We start from the raw sequence: 18,095 nt of genomic DNA, 5'->3' as shown, positions 1-18,095 counted from the left end.
ATGATGCCAAAGACAGAGGAAACCCGTTTTCCCAGATGATGTGTAGGGATGAGCATGTGGGAAGGTTTGCATGGTCTGCAAAAGAAATGCTGTTCAGTCACCCTTAAATTACACTGGTAGAAATCATCTCTTGAGTCCTGAGTCACTGAGCTCTCTGAGCTCACCTTGTGAGAGGAGCAAACTCCACCTGGCCCAGAGATGAACTCTGACCTCAAATAGGCCAACTCAGGTTCCCTACCTGCAAAACAAGGTGGGCAGGGAAAGGAAGCTAATAGAGTTCAGGATTTCACAGCAGAAAATGTTTGCCGAAGCAAAGTCTTTCTCAAGTAGGTAAACTCTTCAGTATTTTCTCTACCTCAATTTCCAGGTATGAGCTTTTCCGTGGGAGTGTTTCTGTCTTGCATTTCCAGTGCCAGTATCCTAACCTTTCTCTCACTGTTCATTCCAAGGCCTCACAGCAGGGCCTTCAGCTGCCTCCAGCCAAACTCCTTTTCCGCCCTCTCAGCCCATAGAGCTTATGATTTTCTTTTGGTTTTGGTTTTGTTTTGTTTTTGGAGACAGGGTCTCACTCTTGTCACTCAGGCTGGGGTGCAGTGGCATCATCACAGCTTGCTGCAGTCTTGACCTCCTAGGCTCAAGTGAGCCTCCCACTCTGGCATCCTGCATAACTAAAACTACAGGCACAAGCCACCAGCTAATTTCAAAAAATATTTTATAGAGACAGGGTCTCACTGTGCTTCTTCAGCTGGTCTTCAACTGGCCTCAAGAGACGTCTCACCTTAGCCTCTCGAAGTGCTGGGATTACAGGCGTGAGCCACTGCATGCAGCCAGAGCTTGGAGTTTTAAAATGCTTCCTTCTTCTCTTCGCTAAAATGACGACATTCTTGCTGGACTGCCTCTTCTCATTTGTATTAAAAAGATAAGTATTTTCTTCACCATTAGCCCATGAGCTCATATGAATTATATTCTTAGGGGCTTTCACAATGGAATATTCACATCTAGACAGGGGCTATCAGGAGAGGCTTCAAAGAATCCAGGGGATTTATTCTGGCATGTGTGTGTGTGTGTGTGTGTGTGTGTGTGTGTGTGTTGTATTATAACCATTTCCAGGCTAAAGATTCCTGAGGGCAGGGCCCATGTCTTACTTACATCTTAGCAACCTTTATAGTAGTTTCCACAGTGCCTGGCACTGAGCAGCTAGATAAGTAGTGCTAGAAAGAGCATTAGAGATATGCCTTGCAAATAGGTTGGATTTTAGCAGGCAGAAGGAAGAGCAAATAATAAGGGAAAGGAACCATAAGCTCCAGGAGGCGTATTGTCAAATAAAAGAGTCTAGTTTGACTGAATTGAGAATTCTGTCCTTATTCTTCATCCCTCATATCTGGCCACATGAGCTGATGTGTTCCTTAAGCACAGTTACAGTAGAAAATCAGTGACACACATACGTATGTGTGGAAAGGCATCAAATGCCAGTCTAAGAAGTTTTCATCTAATCAACTATTAAAGGAACAGTTTAAAAAATTAGGAAAGCTTTTTGTTGAATACTGTCCCAGATAAAGGCTTATTAGGGGCTTTGTAATTTTACTCTATCCCCCAAAATAACATCAATGTGTTTTAACAGTGGCCTTTGGCAAGCAGGGTTCTCACTCCTTTTTTATACCCAAACACAAAGCTAACAATTGGCATTTTAGGCCCAGTGTGTGGTCATGACAGAATAGCACCTGGGGAACGTATCTATGCAGGCTCTGCTCTTGAGGGTGATGCTGAGAGAGTGTTGTGGCTGCCAGATCTCAATGACATTTTGCTGTAGAAAGACCAGGTACAAGACTGCTGCCAGGGATATTTGTCCTAAGAAGAGAAGGTAAAAAAGATCCGAGCACCAAGAAAGGAAGTCAAATCCAACACCAGGGACAGACTAGCCAACAGGATAGTTCTAAGGACAGACAAAGTCTGTAGATGTTGGCCAGGGTTCTAAGACCAGAGGAGAGGCAGAAAGAGTTAGGGCTCTGAAGCAGCAATGGCAGCAGAAGCCATGGTAACTAAAACTAAAAGTATGGCCTCCCTTCTCCCTTTCTCACATTTCCACTTAGACTTAGCCACCTAGCACCTAGCACTTAACTACCTATCACCTAGCACTTGACCACCTACCTAACCACCAGACAGATGCACAAATTTTAGAAGGCGTTGGTACAATGTAAAGTATGCTCCATATGGAGAAAATGATTGAGTTTCCCATTGCCACAAAGCTCTGGTTTCTACTACCTACTGAAAATTACCTGCCCTTTTTCACAGACTGTTTATGATGCTCAGATAGGATGAAGGTATATGGAATAGTTACAATGAAGTTGTAATTATTTTGCAACTATACCTACATATTGATAATCCAAGAATCAACCAACAAATCTCAATTGTTTACCATGTCCCTAACACTACGCGAAGACCTCTGAAGATATTCAAACTATGTTTAATGCAAAATCAGATTTAAATAGCTGGGAGAAATTTATTCAGGTTTAAACTTTAGTTGATTTAGAAGCACTTGGCCCTGGGGCCTTTCTGAGAATGAAGAGGTCACACACACACACACACACACACACACACACATCTTTCCACTTAATCTACAAATATTAGTCAACAAATATTTATTGACTGTCACTATCAAATTCAGTGATTAATATCTTGTTCCCACACTGATAGGTGTCAGAGACAGGCAGACGTGGAGAATTAAATTTTAAAAGCTGCCCTTTGAACACAATGACACATAGTTTTTCCTTTTAATCCTGTTCTTGAACTGTGTAAATTAATACCCAGATTACCAAAGAAGCTATTTTTAAACCTTAAATGTTGGTATCCAAGAAGATGTTAAAAAGAACAAATAAATAAATAAACCTTATATGGAGACAAAATAATACATATCAGAGAGGTCACCATACACTCAAGAAAGCAGCTGCAGTACAAATAAATGGTCTACATTTTTTCCTATGACTCATATCCACCCAAATGTAAATTTGTTTCATTGAAATGTCTAATTGTTCTGAATGTTTTTCACTAAGTGATATGTTAGAGAAAGCAATAGAAACCTCATATAAATTTACTTGGAGATGGTGTGAGGTCCTTTTTGATCATTTGAAAGTCATAGTTTTTAATCTTACGGTGATGAATTAGGAAACACACAGAATAAAACGGATTAATTATGTCCTGTAATTTCTCTAAGGATAAGAAAACTTTGAGACTAAGTACATATAGAACTGTAACTGCTTTGCAAAAATATTTTTTACTCTCTTATAAAGAAGTATAAAAAGCAGGGAAAAGGACTACCTCACCACCGCCGAAGAAGACACAGTAAAATGCAATGGCGCCCTACCTTAAAGTAGCTTCAATAGGGAGCTCGAAAGACTGAATCTCAGCCAGGACATTCTCATAGGTTGGATCAGTTTCTTCTTCCAACATTGTTCCACCGGCCCCTGATTTTTCAGCTGCAGACATCAGATATTGAGTGAAAAACTGTTGTAATTTATAAAAATAAATATCGTTTTCCTTATGAATATTAGGATTCTCTGTTCACCCAAAGAAGCTACAAAAACAAGCTCACTGTCTGACTTCACACTATCAAAGTCTTTGCTTCCAAGAATGTTGCACAGCTGTTGCTGGCCTGTCTCCACTTATAACATTTTACTTATTATTAACCTTGACACAGTTCAGAAAGTTCCTGCCCTTTGCTGGCTGTATTTATTCACTTGTTTCTCAAAGACAATAACTATATGTAGGAATTAGAGTCATTATACTATACAAATTTACTAAATGCATTTGATTTGACAGGGCATCCATATATTTTAATATTATTTATACTAAATACATAACCGAAGCTACATTCCTAGTCATTACTGCAACTAAGCCGTTTCCCACAGACCCAAGGTGGTGATTTGCCCAGGAAAAATGAAATGTGCTATGGGATGTGATTCTGGGGTCACTAGGCTGATTCCTTGGTGCCCTATCTGTCTCCTTTGCTTCTCTACTCTGCTGTGTCAATTTCCTCCATTATAGATAGAGCCATTAGTTCTTTTATCTCTTGTTCAAACACAAATGCTTCTGGAGGCATTTAGATCTTAATCCTTTTCAGTTCCTTATGCCTCATTGTGAATGAGTTTGCTAGACCCTTTCTGCAGAATAGATTTTGACGGAGAGGAAGAAAGAGAATGAAGATGTCAGGGTTTTCAGAAGGCTAGCTGCCACTGGGAGGAAGAAAGAGTACATGAACTAGAGGCCCAAAATAGCAAAGGAAAATGTGGCCTACAACCAGCCCCAAGTAGGCCTAAAGAACTAAAGGGCGTGTATTTCTGATTTCCACTGGCACTCTATCTTCTTCAATTCAGTTTAACCTCATGCTTTCTTGCTTAATACAAGAGTCAATATTTAAAGGCAGTGACCTTCTTCTATATGAAGAGTTTTTTTTGTTTTTTTTTTTTTGTTTTTATCAGATTTTTTTAAAAGCTCTGACAAAAATTAAAGATGGTTCTCTTAAAAATATAGTATTCAAAGTGTGCTGTAACTACAATCTATGGCATTTGTCATAGATTGCATCAGTTTGTCACCCCTGCCTGCATTCCTACGCTTGTCGATACCTCACTGTGGGCACAGTATTTGTCCCTGTCCCATGACTTTGGGCTCAGCCATGTGACTTCTGCTGGCCAGTGATACATAAGCTAAAATAACAGTGTGTGAGTTCTGAGCCTAGGCTTTCTAAGGGCTCTAAGGCATGTTTCTGTTTGTCCTTTTCCACCTCTGCCATCACCTAAGAAAAACATTCCCTGAGAGCTACATGAAATACAGTCATCCCCACTGGTCCACAAACCTTCAGGGGAAAGCATATATTTTCATCTAGCTGCAGCAGCCTGAAACAGATCTGCCCATCCAAACCCATGCTAGATCAGCCAAGCCCCAACTCAACCACAGACATGAGAGCAATACTAAATGATTGTTTTCAGCCACAGACTGATGGGCTATATAGCCATGGTAAACCAATGCAGCATTCTTCACTTCAACCCCACCAGTAGCCCCCAACTTGCCTCCGCCCCAGTTTTGCTCCATGGCAGGATGGAACAAATGCACCATGAATATGCCTCACACCATTTCCCAATAAGGTAAGTAAGTCATTTGAGACTTGACAAAAAATAATAATTTTCAATCTATGTTAAAGTTCTTCGCTGGGCACGGCAGCCGACACCCATAATCCAAGCACTTTGGGAAGCCAAGGCAGGTGGATCACTTGAGGCCAGGAGTTCGAGACCAGCCTGGCTAACATGGCAAAATCCCGTCTCTACTAAAAATGCAAAAATTAGCTGGGCATGGTGGTTTACCCCTGTAGTCTCTGCTACTTGGAAAGCTGAGGCACAAGAATCACTTGAGTCTGAGAGGTAGAGGTTACAGTGAACCAAGATCATACCACTGCACCCAGCCAAGGAGACAGTGTAAAACTCTGTCTCAAAAAAAAAAAAGTTCTTTATGTGCAAGGTTTTAAACTTATGCCAAATTATAAGACTATGTGCATGCAGAATGTCTATCTGATTCATATTTGTATTGTACTCCCCATAACACTTAAGAGTATACATCTTGTAGGCTGAGTGTGGTGGCTCACACCTGTAATCCCAGCACGTTGGGAGGCCAAGGAGGGTGGATCACCTGAGATCAGGAGTTTGAGATCAGCCTAGCCAACATGATGAAACCCCGTTTCTACTAAAAATACAAAAATTAGCCAGGCATGGTGGCACATGCCTATAATCCCAGCTCCTCAGAAGCTGATGCAGAAGAATCACTTGAACCCGGGAGGCAGAAGTTGCAGTGAGCCAAGATGCCAAGATTGCATTATTGCACTCCAGCCTGGGCGACAAGAGCGAAACTCCATCTCAAAAAAAGAAAAGATTATACACCTTGTATACAGTTATAATAGATACTCAAGAATATGCTTATCCAATGAATGAATGATAGTGAAAGCAACAAGCTGAATTACCTCTGCCTTGTAAGGAAATGGTGCAAATTATGCAAAAATCTGACAGTTCCAGATTGTATTTGTCGGAACCTGAAAATACATAAATACATGATGAGAAATCACTCTTAAGAGAGCCATCAGCATCACTATATTACATTGAAGAGAAAAATTCATAAGTAATACCACATACCCATGAACAAATACATCTGTGATGACAGATCCAATTCTAAATATCACACGGCTCTAAAAATTCGGTCTTCTCTCCACACAGCACAATCTGAAAATTTTCAAACTTATGGGATTACAAGAAGAATATAATGTGAACAAAAAATACCCTTCCTCTGATTCACCAATTGTTAATATTTTGCCACATTTGCTCTCTCTCTCTTTATTCAAGGGGATTTTAGAATGTAGGCATATGCTCTTAATATTGGAGAGAAAATGTGTTAATTAAAATAGAATATCATATAGAATAACGCTCTACTCTAAAGCAGTATAATGAACAAACCACGGTAGCTTTGACTTACTGTCACTGCATGACCCTGCGCCTCCTACATGGCACATTCATCCTCTTCCGGTACAGCCAGCTCAGCCTGGAGATTCAAGATCTTCTCTCCTCGTGGCCCAGTTGCCTCCCTCTGCTCCTCAGCTCTCCCCAACTTCCCTGTACTCCCACCCACTTTCTTCTGCTCCTCCCAGTCCTGCTAATGCAGTTTCTCTCTGCCTCTTACTTTCTTCTACACTGTATAAGACACAAGCAACAACTTCCTGTTTCCACTGGCTAAACCTGCATCTTCCTTTTATTCAAAACTTTCCTTGAGTGCCATTTCCTGCCGGAAGTTCGCACAGATTAAATGAACAGGAGAGGCTCTCCTCCCAAAAGTACAGAGAAAATGACCTCCCCCGTCTCATGGTGCTGACAACAAATTCATCAAATGAGAAAAAGAAAAGGAGGAAGTGGAAAGTTTTTAAACAGCCATATTCCAAGATGCCTATAAAAAAGAATGGCATTGTGACTGGAATGTTCCCAGTCTCTGGACCCTTAACCTCTCCTCTCCCAGTTGCAGCTCAAACTCTTTGACTACTTCCTAGGATTAAGTCTAACCACTGACAAGCGAAGTTTAAATGACCTTAAGCTAATGGTTCTCAACTGGGTGATCTTGTGGGTCTCCTGCTCCAGGGAAATGTCTGGAGAAATATTATTGTCACCATGGGAGGCGGGTGCTACTGACCTCTAGTGGGAATGGGCCAGGGATGCTGCTAAACAACCTGCAATGCACGGCACAAACCTCCACCTGACCCCCAACACACACACACACACACACACACACACACACACACACATTATCCAGCCTGAAATACCAGTAGTGCCCAGGTCAAGAAATCCTGCCCTAAGCTGATCTTTGAGACACACCATCCGGCCATGTGTGGAGTTGATATAGTCCTGTTCCTTGGGGCCCTTTTCTGAGCCTTTTTCTTTTTTCTCTATAACTAAGTCTCTGTCTTACTAGTCTTCTAGGAACCCCTGTCCTTCTAGAACTGGAAACCAACCTTTCTTCTAAGTAAGTTCATTCTTCAAATGAAACTGCATCAGTCATTCACCTTTCTCCCTCCATCACCAAGACTAGACTCCCGGTCTCCTTGGTCTGTACTGGAACCACTAGTGGGAAGCATTATGTTTGTTATGGAAAGGGGTCCCAAGAGAGGATTCTTGGATCTCGTACAAGAAAGAATTTGAGGTGAATCCGTAAAGTGAAAGAAAGTTTCACTAAGAAAATAAAGGAGGGCCGGGTGCAGTAGCTCACACCTGTAATCCCAGCACTTTGGGAGGCCAAGACAGGTGGATCACCTGAGGTCAGGAGTTCGAGACCAGCCTGGCCCACACGGTGAAACACCATCTCTACTAAAAATACAAAAAATTAGCCGGGTGTGGTGTCGGGCGCCTGCAATCCCAGCTACTCAGGAGGCTGAGGCAGGAGAATTGCTTGAACCCAGGAAGCGGAGGTTGCAGTGAGCTGCGATGGTGCCATTGCACTCCAGCCTGGGCGACAAGAGCAAAACTCCATCTCAAAAAAAAAGAAAAGAAAGGAATAAAGAATAGGCAGAGCAGTGGCATGGGTGCTCAGCTGCTTAAACTTATTGTTACTTCTTGATTATATGCTAAACAAGAGGTGGATTATTCATGAGTTTTCTGGGACAGGGGTGGGCAATTCCCAGAACTTAGGGTTCCTCCCTTTTTTAGCCCACATAGGGTAACTGCCTGACATTGCCATGGCATTTGTAAATTGTCATGGTGCTGGTGGGAGTGTCTCTTAGCATGCTAATGCATTATAATGAGCAGTGAGGATGACCAGAAGTCACTCTCATCACCATCTTAGTTTTGGTGAGATTTGTCTGGCTTCTTTACCATAGTCTGTTTTATCAGCAAGGTCTTTGTGACCTGTATCTTGTGCCAACTTCGTGTCTCATCCTGTGACTTAAAATGCTTAACCTCCTGGGAATGCAGCCCAGTAGGTAGGTCTCGGCCTCATTTTACTTAGTCGCTATTCAAGATGGAGTCACTCTGGTTCAAACGCTTCTGACATGTTCATGTGTTTCATTGGCACAGACGCCCCCTCTACAATTTGCAGTCTCAAAAAACATATCTAGGAAACTGGGGACAAGCAGGGGTGCCCCAGAAGGTAGTGAAGTGACGTTATTGTCTGAGTAAATACCCAAAGTTTTTTGCTTCATAGCAAGGAAATCAAGGACACGGACACATGTGGAGTGACGTTAAGAGTGGAGGTTTAATAGGAAAAAGAAAGAGAAAGGAGAACTGCTCCCTCTCCTGCCAGAGAAAGAGGGGCATCTAAATGGGACTTCCAGCTTGCAGGGAGTGCGCTGGATTTTATAGACAGGCTTGAGGAGGTGGTGTCTGATTTGCATAGAGCACACAGATTGGCTGGACCAGTTGTGACGTTTGCATATAGTGCATAAAGAAGCTGGCCACCCTACTTCTATCTTATTATGCAAAGGGACTTTCCCCTTGGCCAGGGCTGTGTTGTCTGCTCCCTACCGCACATGTGTTTGGAAAGGTAAAAGGAAGATGGAGCCATCATTTTGAACTTGCCTAGTCCCGGCTGGCCTTTTCCTATTGGCACAGCTGCCAGCATTCACCCAGGCAAGTTTCTAGCCTGCCTTTCTATGTCTGCAGCTCGATTTTACAGGCTCCTCTTTGTTAAAAAAGAAAATGAGTTTGGGGCTGCTTTTCACTAAAAGGAAAACTTTAGGGAGGACTTCTTTACCCTCACTATCTGCCCAAATAATTTCTTCTCAACTCCTATATCAGTAGAAGAAGAATACCAGATGAAAGTGGCCCACCCCTGGCAAATGTCACGTGGTGTTTAACCCTGCTCAGAGTCTTGGTGGAGTTAAAGAGTTTTCCCTCCCATCCCTAACCCACTCCTTCCTGTGCATTTTGACGGGTCCACAAAACGCGTGCGCGCGCGCGCGCGCACACACACACACACACACCCCAACCTAAAAATAGAAGTCTACTTGGAAAAAAAAACAAAACAGGCTGGCACAGTGGTTCACACCTGTAATTCTAGCACTCTAGGAGGCTGAGGCCAGTGGATCAGCTGAGGTCAGGAGTTTGAGACCAGCCTGGCCAACATAGTGAAACCCCATCTCTACTAAATGTACAAAAATTAACCGATTAGCTGGGCATAGTGGTGCATGCCTTTAGTCTCAGCTACTTGGGAGGCTAAGACAGGAGAACTGCTTGAGCCCAGTAGGCAGAGGTTGCAGTGAGCCACGATCGTGCCACTGCACTCCAGCCTGGGTGACCAAGCGAGACTCTTTAAAAAAAAAAAAAACCACTAATATTTTGTTGGTGACTAAATGCCAAACATTGGCCACCTCATCTCAGGAAAACAACAATCATTAACTCTATTCAAAATTGTCCTGGAAATCTAGCCAGTGTAATAAGTCAAGATGATAGGGAAATAAAAGATGTAAACATCAGTAAGAAAGAAGAAAAATTGACTTTTGCAGAATACATGATTGTATACATAGAAAATCTGCAGAGATCAACAAACAGAATTAATGAGTGGATCTAACAAGCACTCTAGACCAAAAAATGCTCATCTATATATTAGTAACAATTAGGAAATGAAATACAAAATCGATACCATATACAAAATCAGCAAAATACATCAAATATCTAGGAATGTGCTACCTGACTAGGATTTGGGAAGTTAATGGGCCACAGCTGAAAATGCTAACAGAGTCACAAAACATTAAGGAATGATAAGGTCCAAGATTTCAAAAAGGAAGAATGAGAGTTACCAAACCCAGTGGAGCCAAAGGTCAGCGTTGAATGGGGGGCCTGTAAGATGAACAAAAGTCCACGAAAATCAGAAGCAACAAAGGCATGGAAAGCCCTAAGCCCAGAATAATGTTTAGCTCTTGCGACTTGCTTTTCTGGACTCATTTGGTCTGTGGGGGGATCTTCTGGCTTTAAGGGTCAGACGTGATGCCACAAATAGCAGCAACTTTTTATTTACCACCAGATATCCCTTGCCTGTCACCTAAAACATGCTGCCTTACCATACAAATCTGATAGTGTAATTTGAAAGACAGAAATCCTGCCCAGGCTGTACACAGGTATTTCCCACTTTCTTTCTATAACACTCTCGTGGGGATTTTTTTTTTCTTTTTTGGCAAGAGGGTCTCACTCTGTCACCCAAGCTGGAGTGCAGTGATACCATCTCTGCTCACTGCAACCCCTGCCTCCTGGGCTTAAGCCATCCTCCCAACGTAGCCTTCTGAGTAGCTGAGACCACAGGAATGTGCCACCACACCTGGTTAATTTTTGTATTTTTTGTAGAGGTGAGGTTCCACCATATTGGCCAGACTGGTCTTGAACTCCTGTGCTTAAGTGATCTGCCCCTCACCCTCCCAAACTGAGGGATTACAGGTGCCAGCCACCACACACAGCCAAGTTTAATTAAAAAAAAAATACTCTGTGGGCAATGGAATGTATCTATAGGCACATTAGTCCTATAGGCATGATTTGCATGAGATGCATTCACAGGAGGCTGTTATTCATTCATTTAAATAATATTCCTTTAAATAATATTTTTATGAATCAGAATTTTTTATGAAACATACCCTGCTTTTAAAATGATCTAAAAGCCCTCCACAGTCTGCCTCTCCCTCTGCCCTGGACTGCCCTGACCTCGTCTCTTGCTCCTTACCTGTGTCTCAATTCCACTTCGGTTGCCCTGACCTCAGTGTTTCTCATGCTTTGCCAGGCATGCTCCACCTTAGGCTCCTGCTATCCCCTCTTTCTGAAATGATTTTGCCTCTGATATGTATGGCTCACTCCTTCAAAAATCACCTTCTCAATGATAGCTTTGCTGGAAATGAAATCCAGCATTTTAATCTTGATCTGGCACTCTCTATCCCCACCTCACTCTCTCTGCTTTGTTTCTGTCCCATAGCACTTTGCATCTTTGGACACACTGTGCACTTCACTTGTTGATTATCTGTCTCCTCCATAAGAATGCAGATTAATGAGCACAAGGAATTTTTTCTGTTTTGTTCACTGGTATATCTCCAGTACCTAGAACTGTGCCTGGCAAATAGGGGACACAAAATGTATTTGTTGGATGGATGGATTTTTTAAAATGAAGAAACATACAGATAAGAAAAGAAAAAAAATCGTTTTAATGCATGAAGGCAAGAGGTGAGTGCTAGAAGAGAAGAAGGGATAAAAAAAAATATACCAGGAAAAGCAACCCAAACACTCATCAATGGATGAATGCATCAGCAAAATGTGGTATAAACATGCAATGGAATGGGATTCAGCCTTAAAAAGAAAGGAAATCCTGTCACATGCTACAACATGGAAGGACTGAGGACATTATGCTAAGTGAAATAAGGTAGTCACAAAAAGAAAAAATACTGTAGCATTCCACTTATATGACATATCTAAAATGGTCAAATTCATAGAAACAAAGTGGCATAGTGGTTGCCAGGGGTGAGGGTAAGGAGGAGACAGGCAGTTGTTTAATGGATGTAGAGTTTCAGTTTTGCAAGATCAATACATTCTGGAGATTGGTTGCACGACAATGTGAATATCCTTAACACTACTGATCTGTACGCTTAAAAACAGTTACCATGATTTTTTAAAAACAGGGGGCTCAGAAGAGAATAAGAGCAACCATAGAGGAGGGGTCACTAGAACTGTGGATTGGACAGTGGATACCATTTGGATATTATGAGTGGTGAAAAAACTCATAGCCAAGTCATATGCAAAGAAGTTGTGGAAGCAAGGACCCCTAATGTGGAGAGACGACTTGGCCAGAGAAGTGAAAGTATGGTCAGGGTGGTGAGCAAGGGGCTGCTTGCCTGAGACAAAGGTAGAGACAGAGGTAAGCAGAGACTTGGGCCCTTATTGTTGTTTTGTTGCTACAGCAGCTAACACTATAGCTGGCACAACATAGGTGCTCAATAAATATTTGTTCAACAAATAATCTGGACACAGGAACACAGAGGTTTGTAAGTAATAAGCAACCAATAAATACTAATCATGACGTCATACAGTTTTTCTTACAAATGCTATCTAAAATAAAATAGTTAAAAGTTGTTTTCATTATGTCAGTAGTAGTATTTCAACATTAGGAAATCTTTCAAGATATTCAGTTAAGTTCTAAAACTATAGCATTGTTATTTTCAGCAGATTTACAGTAATACAGTTTGTTATTTTGTTTTTTTGTTTCTGTTTTTATTTTTCAGAGTTTTGTCCCTGTTGCCCAGACTGGAGTGCAGAGGTATGATAGCTCACTGCAATCTCTTCCTCCCGAGTTCAAGCCATTCTCTGGCCTCAGGCTCTGGAGTAGCTGGAATTACAGGCACCTGCCACCACACCTAGCTAATTTTTATATTTTTAGTAGACATGGGGTTTCTCCATGTTGGCCAGCCTGGTCTTGAATTTCTGATCTCAGGTGATCCCCCCTCCTTGGCCTCCCAAAGTACTGGGATTACAGGTGTGAGCCATCATGCCTGGCCAGAAAGTTAGTATTTTAAGAAAAAATCTATGGCATTAAAAACTGTGATTCTACAGAGCCATTTTATATTTTCTATGTCATCTTTTAAAAATTCAGGATATAATATTTCATTACAAAAATGATTTGATCTTTCAATGGATCTGTAATTACTCAGTAAATTATATCCCTACAGTTCTTTAAATAATGAAATTTCTAAGTAATAGGAAAATAGTTAGCTGGGTGCAGTGGCTCATGTCTGTAATCTCAGCACTTCGTGGGGCCAGGTAGGAGGATTGCTTGAGGCCAGGAGTTCAAGACTGGCCTGGGCAACATAGTTAGACCCCATCTCTAAAAAAACTTTTTAAAAACAAAATTTACATCTTTTAATTTAAAAAAATACTTTCAAAAAATCTTTTCAAAATCTCCCCATTTTTCTGTTTATAAAACATGGTTTTTTTTTTATTTTCTTTCTTTCTTTCTTTCTTTTTTTTCTTTAAGACACAGTTTCACTATTATTGCCCAGGCTACAGTGCCATGGTGCAATCTTGGCTCATCGCAACCTCTGCCTCGGGCTCCTGAGTAGCTGGGATTACAGGCATGCGCCACCACGCCTGGATAATTTTGTATTTTTAGTAGAGGCGGGGTTTCTCCATGTTGGTCATGCTTGTCTTGAACTCCCGACCTCAGGTGATCCACCCACCTCGGTCTCCTAAGTGCTGGGATTACAGGCATGAGCCGTTGTGCTCGGCCGGAGGTCCTGGTATTTCTATGAATATTAGAATGTTATTACAGGTCTAATCCACCTGCTCATTGGAACATGCCATGGTTTTGCACATCTCTGAGCCTTTATACATGTTACTTCCTCTATCTAGAATGCATTTCCCAAATTGGTTTTCCTGTCTCCAACATGGGGATAATAATAGTGTCACCTTCCTCAAATGGTTGTTATGATGATTACATAACTTCTTTTTTTTTTTGAGATGGAGTCTCACTCTGTCCCCCAGGCTGTAGTGCAGTGGCTGGATCTCCACTCACTACAACCTCCGCCTCCCAGGTTCAAGCAATTCCCTGCCTCAGCCTCCTCAGTAGCTGGGATTACAGGAGCCTGATATCATGCCTGGCTAATTTTTGTATTTTTAGTAGAGATAGGGTTTCACCATCTTGGCCATGCTGGTCTTGAACTCCTGACCTTGTGATCCACCCACCTTGGCTTCCCAAAGTGCTGTGATTACAGGCCTGAGCCACCGCGCCCGGCCGATGATCACTTGACTTCTAAGTATTGGTTAGGTAAAGTATTTTGGAGAGGGTTTTACACATGTTGAGCATCAATAAGTGTCAGTTACTGTCTTTCAAGACCTTGTTCAAATGCCACTTGTTTTGTAATTTGCTGCTATCTCCCATAAATCTTTTGAACATGTCTTTACTGAAGCTCTTATCCCTTAATATTGTTTTGTTATGTATTTATCTACCTCTCTGGACCACGTGCTATGCAAAGGCAAGGCATGTGCCTCACAATTCTTTAGATTCAAGGCACCCAGATGATGTTAGGTGTGCAATGGGCATGTACTGAATGACTGCTGACTGAATGGACGACTAAGTAGGAATGATAAAGACATTGGTGAATCAAAACAAGTATGAGTAATGCTTACTAATTCATTAAACTGGTGTTTTTCTAATTTGACAGGAAAATTCTAGTCTAATTGTCTTAATTAACTATAATTATTATTTTTCTTTATCTTCATGCAAATCTAGGTGATTTTTTTTTTTTTTTTTTTGAGAGGAAGTTTCGCTCCCGCTGGCTGGAGTGCAGTGGCGCAATCTCTGCTGACTGCAACTTCCGCTTCCCGGATTCAAGCAATTCTCCGGTCTCAGCCTCCTGAGTAGCTGGGATTACAGGCGCGCGCCACCACGCCCAGCTAATTTTTGTATTTTTAGTAGAGACAGGGTTTCACCATGTTCGCCAGGATGGTCTAGATCTACTGACCTATTGATCTGCCCGCCTTGACCTCCCAAAGTGCTGGGATTACAGGTGTTAGCCACTGCACCCAGCCAAATCTAGGTGGGTTTTTGTTTTTGTTTTTTTTGACAGAGTCTCACTCCGTCACCAGGCGCCAGGCTGGAGTGCAGTGGCGCGACCTTGGCTCACTGCAACCTCAGCGTCCCGGGTTCAAGCAATTCTCCTGCCTCAGCCTCCCGAGTAGCTGGGACTACAAGCGCGCCACCACGCCCAGCTATTTTTTTTTTTTTTTTGTATTTTTAGTAGAGACGGGGTTTCACCATGTTGGCCAGGATGGTCTCGATCTCTTGACCTCGTGATCTGCCAGCCTTGGCCTCCCAAAGTGCTGGGATTACAGGCGTGAGCCACCGCGCCCAGCCAATCTAGGTGTTTTTTAAGAGAAGGGTCAAAATCTCTTCCATCTGCAACGTCCGTTTCTCTGGGTCCGGAATAAAAATAATTGCTATAGTAGAAACTTCATCAAATAAACAATTGGTGAACCTTATACTTCTTCAGCTTGTTATTTTAGGGTCTTCTGAATTAATAATTTACAGCTGCCTTTGTTGGTCTTTTCTCAATCCTAAATCTTAAATGTTTGCATCCTGGTCAACACAGAATCAACACAGTGCTAGAATTGTAGAGCTAGATTATGGCGCTACCTAGTGGTCAATTTTTGGCACATACGTCATTGAAACTGTTTTATGCTCTCGTACGTTTTTTTTATTTTTTTATATTGACAATTGTAAAATGTCATTAGAAATCCCTAAAGATCTTGCTCTTTTCTCTCTAGTATCTTTAGCCACTGTTCTATGCGTCGTTTCTCTTCCATTCTCCTAGTTTGCATCTCCTCAGCAGAATAGAGAATTTAAAGACATACTTCAAGACCTGTTATCAAGCTACCAGATACCCTTTTCTCCCACAGGATGCCGGAACCTTCACAGGCAGGATTCATGACACCAGCTTCTTTGGGTCATGCTACCTACTACAGGCCCCCTCTGACTCCACGCAGGTCTCAAAGGCTGCCCAAGACAAAGTCACGCCCCTTGGCACACATTCTTCTAAACAATCATTCCCTTTTCCCTCCTTTGAAACCAAACAATTCCTTCAAAAACACAGTTTCAGGCATAAAATAGGAAATAGTACTAAACAAACGGAAATATTTTGCTTTAAATACTGAAGCCATTTGCTTACATTAAGAAATAGTTTACATTCAAAGCCCATAAATGAAAAGAAACATGAATCATCAATCACAAGGGGCTTTATAGATAAGAAATAAGCTCCAGCCTGAACAATGGTATGAAGTATGAACAACTCTTCTCTGGGAGCTTTTGCTGAGTCATTTTTCAGGAAGTGGGCTGTCCAAGGAGATTTCTACAGGAGGAACAATCGACAATATTTTCATATTAATAACCTCCAGTTGCTTGATTGTTCTCGAAACTTTTGTTAATGAGTATTTTCCTGCTCGGTGAAAAAAACATTAATCAAAAGACAAAGCCTAATCTGATTTATTTTTATGTGTTTGGGGTTCTTTTCTTCTGTAAGTGATGTTGAATGTGTTTAAGTAAGAGTTAGCTAATTGCAAACCTAATTGTCTTCGTTAACTGAGTATAATCTCAGGAAATATTTTGTTCTGAACTTTATTTTTAAACATATGTGCAATCACAGGTTTTGGAGGGATTGCACATACAGGCTGATATAGTTTGGATATTTGTCCCCACCCAAATCTCACGTCAAATATAATCCCCAGTGTTCAAGGTGGGGCCTGGTGGGAGGTGTTTGGGTCATAGGGACAGATTTCTCATGGCCTGGTGCTGTCTTCACCTTAGTGAGTGAGTTTTGATGAGATCTGTTTTTTTAAGAGTGTGGCACCTCCCACGGACTTGCTCCTGCTCCCACCATGTGAGATGCCTGCTTCCCCTTCATCTTCTGATTGTAAGCTTCCTGAGGCCTTCTGACAAGCTGAGCAGATGCACTGCCATGCTGCCATACTTCCTGTACAACCTGCAAAATATGAGCCAATTGAACCTCTTCATTTTATACATTACCCAGCCTTGGCTATTTTTTTTCTTTTTTTTTTTTTTTTTTTGAGACAGAGTCTCACTCTTCCACCCAGGCTGGAGTGCAGTGGCATGATCTTAGCTCACTGCAGCCTCCACCTGTCAGGTTCAGGCAATTCTTATGCCTCAGCCTCCCAAGTAGCTGGAATTACAGGCATCCACCACCATGCCTGGCTAATTTTTGTATTTTGAGTAGAGATGGGGTTTCGCCATGTTGACCAGGCTAGCCTCAAACTCTTGACCTCAAGTGATCCACCTGCCTTGGCCTCCCAAAGTGTTGGAATTGCAGGCATGAGTCACCATGCCCAGCTTTCAGGGTTTTTTTTGAAGATGGAGTCTTGCAGTATCACCCAGGCTGGAGTACAGTGGCACCATCTTGGCTCACTGCAACCTCTCCCTCCCAGGATCAAGCAATTCTCCTGCCTCAGCCTCCCGAGTAGCTGGGATTATAGGTGCCCGACACCATGCCAGCTAATTTTTTGTATTTTTAGTAGAGACAGGATTTCACCATGTTGGCCAGGCTAGTCTCAAACTCCTGACCTTGTGATACACTGCCTTGGCCTCCCAAAGTGCTGGGATTACAGGTGTGAGCCACCGCACCCAGCCTCAGGTATTTCTTTATAGCAACACAAGAAAGACCTAACACACAGGCATACCTTGCTTTATTGCACTTCATAGATACTGCATTTTTTAAAATAAATTGAAGGTTTATGGCAACCTTGTGTCAAGCAAGTCTACTGGCACATTTTCCAGCATCATGTGCTCACTTAGCATCTCTCTGTAACATTTTGGTAAATCTGGTAATAGTTCACACTTTTTCATTATTATTATATTTTCTGAGGTTATCTGTAATCCATGATCTTTGATGTCACTATTGTGATAGTTTTGGGGTGTCACAAACTGCAGCAAACTTAATCAGTAAATGTCATGCGTGTCTGACTGCTCCAACTACCAGTGAGTTCCCCATCTCTCTTCCTTTCTGTGTCTCCTTATTCCCTGAGACATAATGACATTGAAATTAGGTC

General features: G+C 42.0%; 1 protein-coding gene across 15 annotated transcripts in view; it reads right to left on the bottom strand.

Annotated features, from left to right (window-relative positions):
• The window catches only part of EXOC6 (exocyst complex component 6), a 364,881-nt gene that overhangs the window by 242,481 nt on the left and 104,305 nt on the right, over nt 1–18,095 (bottom strand). For 7 of the 15 annotated variants that reach the window (XR_013525006.1, XM_078346049.1, XM_078346053.1 and 4 more), the window contains exons 1-4: nt 6,511–6,705; nt 6,174–6,260; nt 6,005–6,073; nt 3,362–3,473 (exon numbers count right to left, since the gene is read on the bottom strand). Coding sequence is in view for 10 of the 15 variants with exons in the window: in XM_035268481.3 (XP_035124372.1) it covers nt 3,362–3,473; nt 6,005–6,073; nt 6,174–6,189 (197 nt within the window). In the remaining 5 variants the exon portion in view is untranslated. Of the gene's footprint in view, nt 1–3,361; nt 3,474–6,004; nt 6,074–6,173; nt 6,261–6,510; nt 6,706–18,095 lie in introns of those variants that run through there. The other 8 variants (XR_013525005.1, XM_054243102.2, XM_078346040.1 and 5 more) reach the window with 2 other exon arrangements.

Source organism: Callithrix jacchus, chromosome 12 (assembly GCF_049354715.1).
Source record: "Callithrix jacchus isolate 240 chromosome 12, calJac240_pri, whole genome shotgun sequence".
Classification (NCBI taxonomy): Eukaryota; Metazoa; Chordata; class Mammalia; order Primates; family Cebidae; genus Callithrix; species Callithrix jacchus.
This window is presented reverse-complemented; position numbering and strand designations above follow the sequence as displayed.